Genomic DNA, 14,064 nt, shown 5'->3' on the forward strand with positions numbered 1-14,064 from the left:
CTGCTCTCCCCGCACGCAGGAGCACCAGTATGTTCGACATGCGGTGTGAGGAGGAGGCCGCGGTGCAGCCGCACAGCAGGGCCCGGCAGGAGCAGCTGCAGCTGATCAATAGCCAGCTGAGGGAAGAGGACGACAAATGGCAAGACGTGAGTTCCGGCAAGGCCGCGCGCGGGCAGCGGGAAACCGGGCTGGGCTGCGTAGACTTGGACTTGAAAGCCCAGGCAGGGGAAGGGGCCCCGAGGGGGTTTCCAACAGGGACGCGGGTAGGTGAGGATGAAAGCAGGTTAGCAGCGGTGTGCAGGGTGCAGAGTGGTGACATGGACACGTGTCATCTGCAAGTGCGCTGCCAGGAGTTTGCCACCCAGCGGAGGCGGGCGTCTGGGTGGGAAGTGGAGCGGGGGCGCTGTCTTCTGGGAGTGTGTATTTGAACTGATGATGGTGATGGGACAGTGGTGAGGGCAGGCACGGAAAGCTACCGGTGCCAGGCACTGTTCTAAGTGCGTTGCACGCGACCTTTCATTTAATCCCCAAAGAGCTAGCAACTCTTACCGTCCTTGATTCCACAAATGAGTCCTAGCACAGCTAAGTCACTTCCCTGGCATTACACAGCTAGTGAGTGGGGTGGTGGGAGCCAGATTCCAACCAGGGAAGGAGGGCTAAGGAGGCTGCCGAGGGCTTTGGGATGTGAGCAGGGAGCAGAAAGCTGAAACAGAGCTCGAAGAGAGGGACAGGAAGCGGGAGAGGGGACTCTCTCCTTCATTTCCACGAGGACTCTCAGGTAGCTATTGCAATCTGGACTCTCCTGCTACCTAAGAAAGTTGACTTCTCTGAAGTTGACAAAACACAGTGACATTTATGCCTACAGTATATTCCCGCACTTACCCTGTGCCTGTTACCACATTTAACCCTGCAAGCTTGTGAGAAGAGGTGCTGTTATCATCCCATTGTAGAGATGAGGAAATGGAGGCACAGAGACACTAAAAGAAACATGCCTGAGAGTCCAAAGAGCAGAAAAGGGAGCGTTCATATTATTTCACACAGCTGCAGTCCCATCCATCTGGCCCCAGAATCCTCAGTCTTCATCATCAGGCTACAACTACCTGTAGAATTTGAGGTAAAGGTGTTTTAAGATCAGATGAATTAATGCATATGGAAGCATCGGATCTATAAGACTCAGAAGCCAATTTTTTTCTGCTTTTACTTCCTCCCAGGAAGAAACTCTGTAAATTAATCCCTATTATTTTATTGTCAAAAAATCTATTTACAAAAAAACCCAAATCTATTTACAACGCAGAGGTCATAAATGGGAAGAAATGAAGGTTCTCACAAGCATCTTCTAGGGCAATTCTCTAAACTTTGGCGGCTGACATGAAACCTGATTGCCTATTTCACGTGCCACATTTAAATAAATGTAGTGTAGATCTGTGGGCCCCACCCCCCAGGTCCCTGGTGTGGCCTGGTAGGAACCGGCCACACAGCAGGAGGGAGCAGAGCAACTGAGAGACGCCTCACAGCATTCACAGCCCTCCCTGCTGACATCACCCTGAGCCCCCTTTCTGTCAGGGAGGCCATAGATTTTCATAGGAGCACAAACCCTACTGTAAGCTGGCATCCGAGGGATCTAGGTTATACCCCCCTTAGGAGAATCTAACACCTAATGGTCTGAGATGGAGCTGTGGGGGTGATACTAGTGCTGGAACCGTCCAGTCGCAGGAAAATAAACTCAGGGCTCCCACCAATTCTGCGTTATGGTGAGTTGCATGATTGTGTTATTAATGTAATGTTACAATAGTAGAAATAAAGTGCATAATAAATGTAATGTGCTTGAATCATCCCGAAACCATTCCCTCGACCCCCAGTTTGTGGAAAAATGGTCTTCCATGAAACCAGTCCCTGGTGCCAAGAAGGTTGGGGACTACGGGTATAAATGATAGATGAACATTTCCTGCCTTTGAAGCAGTTCTGCTCCAACCAGACTGATGCTGGGTTGTGTAGGATGCCCCAGTATAGACCCAGGCCCAGTCCGCGCTCACTAACATCTGAAGAGAAGAAGTGGAATCACGTGCACCCTTGAAGAAGAATGTTGTGTCTCTCTTCCTTCCCCTCCCCAGGACCTGGCTCGTTGGAAGAGTCGCAGAAGAAGTGTTTCTCAGGACTTAATCAAGAAAGAGGAAGAAAGGAAAAAAATGGAGAAGTTACTGGCGGGAGAGGACGGGACACGTGAACGAAGGAAAAGCATCAAAACCTACAGAGAGATTGTTCAAGAAAAGTGAGTTCTTTCTGTTATTGTTTTTGAGTGTAAGATATTATCTGGATGTGCTATTTCTAAAAAGCGTTGGTTATCGCGAAGGCTCTAAGACCAATATTTATGCTCCCTGTACTGTCTCTTTCCCATAGTTTCTACCAAGGTCTCTGCAATTTTCACGACTGCTGACTTTATTATGGTTCCCCCTCTTATGCCCCATCCTTTAGAGAGCGGAGAGAGAGAGAGTTGCATGAGGCGTATAAGAACGCTCGGTCCCAGGAGGAGGCAGAGGGGATCCTTCAACAGTATATTGAGAGGTTCACCATCAGTGAGGCTGTTCTTGAACGCTTGGAGATGCCAAAAATTCTGGAAAGAAGCCATTCAACAGAGCCAAACTTATCCTCCTTCCTGAACGATCCTAACCCCATGAAATACCTGCGGCAACAGTCACTGCCTCCACCCAAGTTCACTGCCAGTGTTGAAACCACCATCGCTCCTGCCAGTGTTCTGGATACCAGCACGTCAGCAGGCAGTGGGTCTCCAAGCAAAACTGTCACGCCCAAAGCAGTGCCTATGCTGACACCCAAGCCTTATTCCCAGCCCAGAAACTCTCAAGAGGTTCTGAAGACCTTTAAGGTAGGCTAAGTTCCTTAAGAGTAGAACTAAAACTGAACTCCAGGCAGCCGTTGGAAGCATCCTGATTAAGGAAAATGCGGTTATTTTTACCACACAAAAGCAAAATGTGTTAACATTTATAATTGTGAAGTTTATGTATCTCCAGTGATTTAGTTGGTAAATACTCAAGGGATAGATGTTCTCTTCGATTGCTATTATTAATACTGATGGACTCCAATCAGATTGATGGCCAAGTCACCCCCAGGAGCAAGGTCTATTTTCTAATTTGATACAATGGTGTGGTCCCCTCTATAGTAGTGGTAACAAACTCTAATGCAGTAAGAACCTTGTATTTCCAGCTATCTGGAGATACGGCAAACTCCTCAAAACAAAATTTTAGTTGCTTTTGGTTCAAACAGAAGTATATGCAGCTATTTTTTCTCTTTTGGGGAAAAAATTAAGATTGTGTCCAAAAAGATACTACCACTGGAAAAAAATATGAGTAACGCAAAAGAACGTGGGATGTATTTGGTCCTCAGATGAGACAGGTTTTTCGTTTTAAATAGGAAGAAGCTGGGTTGTTTTACCAATGAATGTGTAAGAGAATGTTCCAGAACCAACAAGCGTACACCAGCCAAACATCTTTTTACTTGCTCGCGTTTTTCAGCATTTTCCCCCTGTCATGAGGAAGTACTCATTCTTTATCTTAAGTTTTTTTAGCTGCAAAGAAAGTCAGTTCTTCTTGTCCCTGCGCACCGCAGGAGCTGGTGATGGAAGCCAGAGGTGGAATTCATCACTGTGATTGGAAGATAATGACTGCGGGCCACAGATCTTCCTTACGAATTTCAGAGGGAACCTAACTACACCTTCAGACTTTTGCTTAAATATCTCAGAATGTATTGTGAAAATCTGTGGCCTAGGCTTTGATAGAACAAAAGAAAAGTGCCTGGCTGTCTTATCTGGATTGAAGTGAGATGTTTGTCCCTTTAAGGGCAGAGGCCACGTCCTGGTTATTTACAGCTTCATCCAGAGAGCCTGGGGCAGGTCCTCAGGACACAGTAGGCGCTCAGCATGTGCTTAGTGAATTAACAAATGAACTTTTCTGAGGAGATGAGCTACTTATCATGCAGGCTCATGCACACAATGATACACACAGAGATGCTCAGAAATCCACCTAAGGATATTAGAAGCCTTCCTTCACCTAGGGCTTCTGATGATGAAAGGTCTGTGATAGGTCCAAGAAAGATTTTATGTTGAGGTGGCCCAGAACAGGGATAGGAAACACATTTATTTAACTGAGTGCTCGAGGCATCTGATCATATAATCAGGTGTCCTTCCATTCCATTATGTAAATAGTGCATTTATTTTTTATTTAATTTTTTAATTTTGAGACAAAGTCTCACTAGTCGCCCTGAGTAGAGTGCCATGATGTCACAGCTTACAGCAACCTCCAATTCTTGGGCATAAGCCATTCTTTTGCCTCAGCCTCCCAAGTAGGTGGGACTACAGGCACCCACCACAACGCCGAGCTATTTTTTTGTTGTTGTTGTAGTTGTCATTGTTGTGTAGCAGGCCTGGGCTGGGTTCAAACCCGCCAGCCTCAGGGTATGTGGCTGGCACCCTAACCACTGAGTTATGGGCACCGAGCTCAAAGTGATCATTTAAACTGAAGAGCTAGGATAGATGATTTTATGGCAAAACTTCAGCTCTGAGAAAACCCCTGTCGCTGGCAAGATGGTGTAGAGACCTCAGAAAGAGTATCCCGGAAGCACATACTGAGGAACTTGACTAGAGATCCTCTTAGTGCTGGAGTCGAGTTTTAACCACTTGCTGGTGGATGTCTGCTGGACTCAACACAGGCCTGAATGGCAACCAACCCTATTGATAGCCTACAGCTCCATCACTGAGGGGGTGGACAGGCACCTGTGGTCAAAGGTCAAGAGTAATATGCAAAAAGGACAGTTGTTAACCACCTGCTCCTAGAACAGAAGCTGAGGGGTGCCTCTGTGTGTGTGTGTGTGTGTGTGTGTGTGTGTGTTTCCATGTTGAAGGCCCAAGTGCGGCAGGGAATAAAGGCTTATTCATTTCCCTAGTACAACAGAATTAAGAATGAAGGAAGATCAAGTTGGATAATATAAAACAGTGTTTTTAAACTGAAAGTTGCCAGCCATTACTAGGTTATAAAATCAGTTTAGTGGGTTGGAATCAGCATTTTTGTAGGAAAAAAAAATGAAGTGGAATAGAATACAATAAAAATAACAGCATAGTGCGTCACACACAATAAAGGTAAATATTGTTTTAGGAAACTTCTCTTCCAGTTATATTCATGTGTGTGTGCTGAGTTGTGATTTAAATTTTATTTTTATGGGTAACAAATAAAGTAGGAAAGTTGGTGGCTTAAGAAAAATAAACTATAACTAATATCTGGCCTTCTATTATTTCTGGTGGAAGATTTTAGAAGGCCTGGTAATAATAATGGCTACTAGTTAAACCCTGTGCCTGTGTTAATCCACAGCATCTCTGTAACAGCGCATGAGCGAGGCGTTATTTGAAATTTTCTATTTGAGCCCAGAGGATAAGGAGCGTGGTGAAGATTCTGTGGCTGCTAAGCCAGGATTCACTCGGGGGTCGTCTGACTGCACAGCTTGCTCTCATAACCTCTCTGCATTTTGCCTCAGACTTCAACACAGAGATCCTAGATGCCTTTTGATAAGCCCGGCTCCCCACCCTCTCTGCTCCTCCCTTCGTGCTCTGCCTTCCCAGACGTGTGCGCAAAACAGGAATATTTTAATGTGCATCGTCTTTTTCTCTTGAAAAAAGAGAGGTGGGAAAACTAACCCAAACTAGGAATTTATTGTCTTGTAACATAGTGTAGGATCAGGTCCCTTGCCCTCCATGATAGCTTCAGAATGTACCCATTGTCCTCTCTGTCACCATGGGAGAACCTCTGAAACAGTCCATTTTAGGTAAGTTCTACTTGATTTATATCATAGCAGTCAAAACTTAAAGGAAAAAATACTGAAACCTAAATGAAATGTGTTTATATTTGCAATTCATTAGTTTACTATACTTTAAAACAGGCCTCCTCAAAGTACATCCCGCGGGCCACATGTGGCCCGCCTAGGACATTTATCTGGCCTTCGGGGTGTTTTGCCACCGCTGCCTGTCCTGCTTAGCAGCTGACTCGTCCCGGGGCCCACAGTCCGGCCCTCCAATGGTGTGAGGGACAGTGAACTTCCCCCTGTTTAAAAAGTTTGAGGACCCCTGCTTTAAAATAAAAGCACAGCATAAATAAGGTGTACATGAAATGTAATCTAAAGTAAAGTGGCCCGAGATGGCCAGATACCTTTCAAAGAAGCTCTGAAGGATGGTGTTGATGGGACTAATTCCTAGAACCAAGCAAAACATCTGGAGACTGATTTTTTGTTGGACTGTGATTTTTAAGTGATCATCTTTTAAGGTAATTCTGAATGTGTTATTTTGTCATAGTCTTCAGTTGAGGTATAGCATGTTTTTTGTTGATTCTGTTTTTTATAGGTAGATGGGAAAGTCAGCATAAATGGAGAGACAGTTCATGGAGAGGAGGAGGAGAAGGAGAGAGAGTGCCCCGCGGTGGCACCTGCCCCCTCCCTAACCAAGTCCCAGATGTTTGAGGGTGTGGCCAGGGTGCATGGGTCCCCTGTGGAGCTGAAACAAGACAACAATAGCATTGAGATCAACATCAAGAAGCCAAATTCTGTTCCCCAAGAACTGACAGTAAGAACCAAACTTTTCATTCTCTTCCTTGGGAAAATTTTGTGGTGAAAAAATCTGTTTTTTAAAATACGTAGGTGTTGACAGTGATCCCGTCTTCCCATGCCGATGTATTAGTTTGCTAAAGCTGCTGTAACAGAGTACCACAGACGGGGTGGCTTAAACAGCAGAAATTAATTGTCTCACTGTACGGGTGGCTAAAAGTCTAAAATTAAGGCGTTGGCGTAGTTGATCCATTGTTGGGAATGAGGGAGAATTTGTTCCAGGCCTCTCTCCTAGTCTCTCGGGGTTGCTGCCAACCTTGACTTTGCTTGGTATGCAGATGCGTTATCTTAGTCCCTGCCTCAATTTTCATATGGTGTTGTTTCTAAGTGCAAGTTTGCACTTTTTATGTTCAGTGAGTACACTAGTCATACTGAAGAAGGGGTCCCCCCACTCCAGTATGACCTCGTCTGAACTAATTACATCCACAACAACCCAATTTCCAAATCGGGTCACATTCTGACTGTCATGTTAAGACTTCGGGATGCAAATATTGGGAGACATAACTCAGCCTCTAACGGGGGTGGGGGGGTAATAGAAGGTAATACGTGTCTAATTCATGAACAAGAAATTCCTCTTTCTCATCTTCACATTATTTGTGACCAGACTTATAGAAGAATAAATCTTTAAAATGTCTTTTTCCCTGTTTGTTGAGGACCTTATTAGACTTAATACTATTTGAAAATAACTGGCGTATCAGAATCTGCCTTTTCGTCTTTGACAACATACATAAAACAGCCTTTTTCTTATTAATTAAAAAATTAAAATTCGATAAAAACAAAACTTATTTTTACTGGCTTCCCTTTTACAGAGCCCAGCTTTCAGGGTGCAAGCTGAACTCTGTTCAACCCTCCTTGTCCTCACCAGAGGCTGAGATTCTACTGTTTTAATTTAGAGCATTTGGATTTGTGTTATACTTAAATGATGGAGAAAACTGTCAAAAAAAATTATCCCCCAGCACTTAAAAATATTTGGTCCAGAAGGAGATGCTCCAGGCCTGAGCATTAGGTAACTGCGTTAAGGTAAAACCCTCCCAGAAGACTAGATATTACTATTTTCCTTCTGGGATTTGTCTTTGGGAGAATAAAATCATGTTTTTTCAGAGGAGTTGAAAGATTATAATTCTTCCTCACAGTGCTCAAATGCTCTATGGAAGAGATTTAAATGGGAATTAGATCAAAAATCTTTTCTCCGCTATTTTTTCCTGGTCTCCAGAGGCTGAAACTGAGTCTCTCAAATTGGACGTTAATTTTACTTTTCATTTGTGTACATGTTATCACCTCGGAAGAGTCCTTACAGATTATCATAGGATAGAGTTTTGACTTCTGCTAGCACTGTGAGACTTAACTTGTGGAGTAAACATTACTTATGCTCTTCAGTTTAAATCAGAAGCCTCCCAAATTAATTAGACATGGGGTGAAATTGCCTTTCTTGGACAGATAGAAAAACTCTGTTCTTATTTCTCTTTTGCCCTATTTCATAAAAGGCGCTGCCTAAGTTCCCTTCATAAAAAAAGATTTCACACTGGTACGTATCCCCAAAAGTATCTTGTTTTAAGAAAAGCAAAAGTACACGGTCTGAAAGAAGTCATGTTTTGTTGGAAATGAACACAGTACAAGAACACTAGACCAAAGACAAGTTCGTAGGCTTTCTTCCTGGAAACCCGCCTGACCCTAGGCAGCTTCAGGGTACAGGTCCAAACTCATGGAAAAGTCTGGAAGCCTCTTCCTTTTGAATATTTCTTCTTTGTTGAAATTGCCTGTTCAGAATGACATCTAGTTTGATAAATGCTGGTGGTTCTGAATCAGTAGGGGTGTTCATGTTCCCTGTCTACAGGACTAAAGGATCTGAAATTGACTACGGCAGGGGCTCGTGTGTTATTTTCTGGGTAGGCAACCATCTGCCTGTATCTATCAGAACATAAACAGCTGTACCAGGCAGAACATTGGCTCATCCCTGTAGGACTCTCCATAACCACCTGCACCTTACAACACCAACTTTGTCCATTCACAGTGTGTCATCCCAAGACTCAAATTATAAGAGGATCACTTCTCCAGTAAACCCATTCCTCATTTTGCTTCCTTCTCCATTATTCCAAGGAAAGCATTTCTCCACTGTGTGGCAGCCAGTATCCTCCTATTTAAAAAACAGAATTAGTTGGTCATGGCAAAATGTGGTGGCCAGCTTAAAATGGGAAGCATTTCAGAACCTCCCAGGGACTGATACCAGCTTGGACTTGAATTTCTATCTCTAATTCATTTGCCCAATTCTCTGGGGCTGTCAAAGGAATAGTGTTCTTCTTTTTAAATAGTGTCTTTCTTCTAAAAACTGCATTCCCAAACAGATACAGTCTCGACAGAGAAGTAGCCTCACCCACCACTAAAATGTCACAATTCCTTCAGGGCGAGCTGGAGCTACTCAAAGGCCACAGCAGAGGCCGTAGGCAGGGGTATTAATTCAGAACGTGAGGCAGTGCAGCAGAGAAGGGTGGCCGGGAGACTGTGGGGACGGGGAGGAAAGTGTCAGACTACGTGGCTGGCATGGTCACTGTGCCATCATGTGTCATCTGAGGACTAATTTATCCTTGCAGAGGGGTGTCTTGTGTTAACTGACAAGTAAAAATGAAAGACCCAATTTGAAATAGAAAAAGAAACTTAAAAACTTGCTAGGAAAACATTTTTCAGAAAGCCACTAGAAAAGTATGTGAAACAATATACAGTTAAATGCGGACACTCTCCAACTTAGATTTTCAACTTCACGATGGTGTGAAAGCAGGATGCATTAGGGGAAACCCTACTTCCGATTTTGAATTTTGACCTTTTCCCGGGCTAGCCATGCACAGTGAGATTCTCTCTCTGATGCCGGGCAGCGAACCACAGTTCCCAGTGAGCCCACCGACGACTGATGCACTCGGTGTACCGTGTCACCAGACGCCCAACTACGGGTTAGCGTAAGTGCTCTGACCACATTTAAGGCTGGGCTAAGCTATGAGGTTTTGGTAGGTTAGGTATATTAAATGCATTTTTGACATAACAATATTTACAGCTTATAATTAGTTTATTGGGATGTTACTGCCTTGTAAGTCGAGGATTACAGAGGAGGGAGGCCAGGGAGATGTTAAGATGGCAAAGACTAAGTAAGATCACTGCAGGTCGGGTTTAGTCTGGGAAGGCTTTTTGTGGGATGTGGATTTTGAAACTTGACCTTAAATGTGGGATTGGCGTTGGAATGGAGGGAAGCGGGCTGGTCCACATACTGAGGATAACGGGCTCAAAGGCAGAGGCAGTAGTGAGGACCCCAGGAGAGGGACCCCGAGAAGGATGAGAGGTGATGAGGGGCGACCAGGTGCCACATGCTCCAGGGAGAGAAATCAAATCTCTCCCCCTCCCCCTCACTGATTCTTGAGATAGTTGGGGGTTTGATTCATTTTACCCTCTGTGTTGAAAGCCCAGTGGAAACCTACTACTTTTTTTTTTTTTTCATTTTAAAGTATTGGCTTTGAGAAGAAAATCACATCCTGACACAAACACAGACTCTTAGAAGGCAGAATTGAAAAAGAGTTTGGAAGACCTTCTGATCTGAGGACTAATTTATCCTACAAAGTCAGACACGTTTCGCAAACTCATCCGAGAAAAGGTGCCACATACCTCCAAGCTGAATGTCGCTGTAGTGACCTCTGAGGCACCCTCCTGGGGACGCTCTGCAATGACACCAGGGCCCAGTCCATCCTCCCTAGGGTGCCCAGCACTTTTTCTAGGACCAGTTTGCAAACTTAACCATCAGACCTCGTACAGTACATTTCTCAGAAGCCATCACGTGATAGGTGTAAGGTGTCTTGGATTAAAGTAAGGTTGTCAAAATTGCCATCTTGAACAGATTAGAATTTCCTGCCAGTGAGGTGAATTCCTTGTTGTCTTCTAGCTCAGTGTTTTAGTACTTCCATTTGTAATTCTCTAAAAAACACAGCTATGAACAGCTTTTTCCAGAAGATAGGGCTCTCGCTCTCTCTGAGACTTATTCAGTCATCCTCAGAGTCTCTCTGAGACTTATTCAGTCATCCCAGTCAACTGGGTAGAGTGCAGGATTTGTTGTCAAATGTCAACAAACATTTCCGTAGAAACTAGTTTTCTCCATCTAGAAGTAATTATAAGATTGCTAGATGTTCGCTCCTCAAAAATCATTAAAGATGTATAAATACAGGTGGTGTCGTAGCTCATGGCAACCTCAAACTCTTAGGCTCAAGAAATCCTCTTGCCTCAGCCTCCTAAGTAGCTACAGGCACTTTGCACAACACCTGGCTAGTTTTCCTTTTCTTTCTTTCTCTCTTTTCCTCCCTCCCTCCTTCCCTCCCTCCCTCTCTCTCTTTCTTTCTTTCTTTCTTTCTTTCCTTCTTTTTCTTTCAGTAGAAATGGGGTCTTGCTCTTGCTCGGGCTGGTCTCAGACTCCTGAGCTCAAGCAATCCACCCACCTCACCTCCCAAAGTACTCGGGTTACAGGCCTAAGCCACTGTGCCAGCCCTCCTGTTCATTCTTTCCCAGCTCTGGCTTCCCCTTCCCCTTAGACTCTCTGACGGTTGACCAGCCCTCTCTCACCCGCTCATCCCAAATGGCGTAGCCCATGCTCTCACTGCTGGCCAGCCCCTTCCCAGCAGATGTGGAGCAGTTCTCCCTCACTGACCAGTGGCCACACTCTGCTATTGAGTATTGAAATTATTTCATCTGACTTTCACAACCCAAGTAACAAGGTAGATCTATTTTTCCTATTTTGAAAAATCTCTAAGGCCCAGGGGTCTCCAGCTTTTTTCTCTGCTGCATGTTGGAAGAAGAGGCATCTTGGGCCACACATTAAATACACAAACACTAAAGAAAGTGATGAGCAGAAAAAGGTCCTTGTGTACTTTTTGTGACATCGAACACCACAGATAAGCAAAGAAAGTCCTCCCCAAATCTGCACGTGGCCCACAGGACATAGGTTAGACAGCCCTGTGAATTTCAGCCTTCCTCTTAACAGTTCAGTAATTCACTTAGTTTTCTGATCCAGGAAAACAGACAATCAGATCTTTCTTGAGATGTTTTATTTTGCAGTGCGAGCAGGGTTGAAGGCATTTGAGTAGGTGCTGTTTTCCTTACAGCTGAGGCTGACTGCAAATTCCTTTTAGATGTCAAATGTCAACAAACATTTCCGTAGAAACTAGTTTTCTCCATCTAGAAGTAATTATAAGATTGCTAGATGTTAGCTCCTCAAAAATCATTAAAGATGTATAAATACAGATGTGTTTACAGATTTCAGGAAAGCATACATCTGAGATGCAAAAAATTAAACTTTGCCTAATTATCCTGTTACCTGGATCAGAGCCTCATGTTTTTGGTTTGAAAAGTTTAGAGGAAAAAACCCTCCAATTAGATCCTCTCCCTCTGGTGGCGACGCGTACTTGGAGGTGGAAAAGTGAACGAGGGGCGTGCACAGCGTATGTGGCACCTGTGTCGTGGTGCCAGGGCATGTGTACACTGATTTTCCAGGCTCTTGTCCAGATAAGTTATTCAACACGAGAGCCAGGAAATCACTCAGAGTGACAGCGTAGTTGCCTAGGAAAGGACCTTGGTCACCACTTGTTCCAACTCCTAGAGGCTAAATAATCCATCCAAGGTCCCTAGCTCCAGAAACAGGAGCACCATCCAAGCTCTCGGTCTCAGGGTTCTTGCCCTCCTGCTTTGTGTGTCTCCCATCCAAGTACTAACCAGGGCCGACCCTGCTTAGCTTCCGAGATCAGGCACGTTCAGGGTGGTATGCCCACAGACGTCAGCTGTGTGTTGATGTATAATGATATTATATTTCTAATTCATCTTCCATTAGTGCTCCCTGGGCCAGTCCAACAATAAGATTCTGGTTAAAACAGGCAGCCAGATGCCAGGTAGGTTTTGTGGCTAGGCCACATCTCTCTCAAGCCAGGAGACTGCCACCTCCCACCGGTGGCCTCAGGCCCAGGCCAGGTTGGAGCTCATTCTTGGTCAAGAGGAAGCCAACTCCTGGCTGAGTTCCCTGCAACCTTTCTGAGCCCTCATTCACTCCTGTCCAGGGATCTGTTTTTATTTACTTGTTTTCCTTCTTAAGAAAGTGTTACCAGTTGGAGAAGGGAAAGACTCTCCCCAGTTGAGCTGAAACCCAAAGGAAAATCTGGGTAAGAAAGCACATTTTCCAGCAAGGCGGGCGTGTTTGATGCAAACCTCTGAGTCTGTCAGGGCCGGTAAAACTGCCAACTTTGAACTCATTTCCTTTGAAGTAATGATGTGGGTACAAAAGTAACAAGCCTCAGGATCAGGTATCCCAGCATAGGAAGTTTAACAGGCTCAGGGGTTTTCCCTTGATTCAGCTTGTCTTGTATACATTGCGGAATCAGAGAACTATAAAGAAAACATTACCCCCATCACCCTGCCACTCAGATCTGAATACTGCCAAGGTTTTCAGAAAAGTGTATCTGTCTCTTTTCCTCAGCATGTCTATTTTTAAATGGGTTCCTGTTCTATAAATTGCGTGCTTTTTTCCCTGTTCATTTATCCTAAATATTTTGATAGTGATAGCCCGATTTTGGTGACTAGTATACATTAAAACTAAGCTTGAGAGCGTAAATTCCATAAATAGCACACATGAGATTTGTTTACCTAGCAAGGATTATGTATCTGGCCCCTCCCGGCTCAGAACCTGTTGGCTGAGGACAGTCTAGTCGGAAGTGGCCCTGGGAAGCAGAGCCAGCTGGCTCCTGGCCGGAGAGATCCCAAGGAGTCTGACCTTTAGCAGGATAAAATGAATGGGAGGTAGAGGAGGAAAAGGGAATGGAAGGGGCGGATTGAATCATTTCAACAATAGACTCGAGACTCCTGGGCTTTAGATCACTGCTGTTGGACTAAAGCCTCTAAAGTATGGGGATGACTTGGAAAGGGTGTGACCCCACACCCAGATAGATAATGCAGCATTGGGGTCACCAGCGCAGGCAAGGGCTCCCCCTCCTACCTACTAGCAGTTTGACCCCGGTAACCTCCTGGGCCTCAGTTTCCTCACCCATATAAGGGAAACAAAATTGGCATGTGCCTCCTGAGCTTGCCCCGAAGTTTAACTGAGATGATCTCTGTCAAGTCCCCTAACAGTGCTGACATTTGGTAAATAAACCAGTGTTTATTGGTTGCAGTTACTGCTGGTGCCACTATCATCTTACTGTATCACATGCCAGGATGCAACTTTTAAAGCATCACTTTAAGGGAGGAAATTGTGTTAGCTAGAGTTCAGTATTAGAATTTTGAGCCATCTAGGCTCGGCGCCTGTGGCTCAAGCGGCTAAGGTGGCAGGTTCGAATCCAGCCTGGGCCACCAAACAACAATGACGGCTGCAACCAAAAAGTAGCCAGGTATTGTGGC

At 44.8% G+C, this 14,064-nt stretch overlaps 1 protein-coding gene across 5 annotated transcripts in view; it reads left to right on the forward strand.

Annotated features, from left to right (window-relative positions):
* The window catches only part of LIMCH1 (LIM and calponin homology domains 1), a 359,691-nt gene that overhangs the window by 300,317 nt on the left and 45,310 nt on the right, over positions 1-14,064 (forward strand). For all 5 annotated transcript variants that reach the window (XM_023519618.1, XM_023519619.1, XM_023519620.1 and 2 more), the window contains 4 exons: positions 20-146; positions 2,112-2,269; positions 2,473-2,881; positions 6,398-6,616. In XM_023519618.1, coding sequence (XP_023375386.1) covers positions 20-146; positions 2,112-2,269; positions 2,473-2,881; positions 6,398-6,616 — 913 coding nt within the window. The remainder of the gene's footprint in view (positions 1-19; positions 147-2,111; positions 2,270-2,472; positions 2,882-6,397; positions 6,617-14,064) is intronic.

Source organism: Otolemur garnettii, unplaced genomic scaffold (genome assembly GCF_000181295.1).
Source record: "Otolemur garnettii isolate 467f Iridium unplaced genomic scaffold, OtoGar3 scaffold00181, whole genome shotgun sequence".
NCBI classification, from domain to species: Eukaryota; Metazoa; Chordata; class Mammalia; order Primates; family Galagidae; genus Otolemur; species Otolemur garnettii.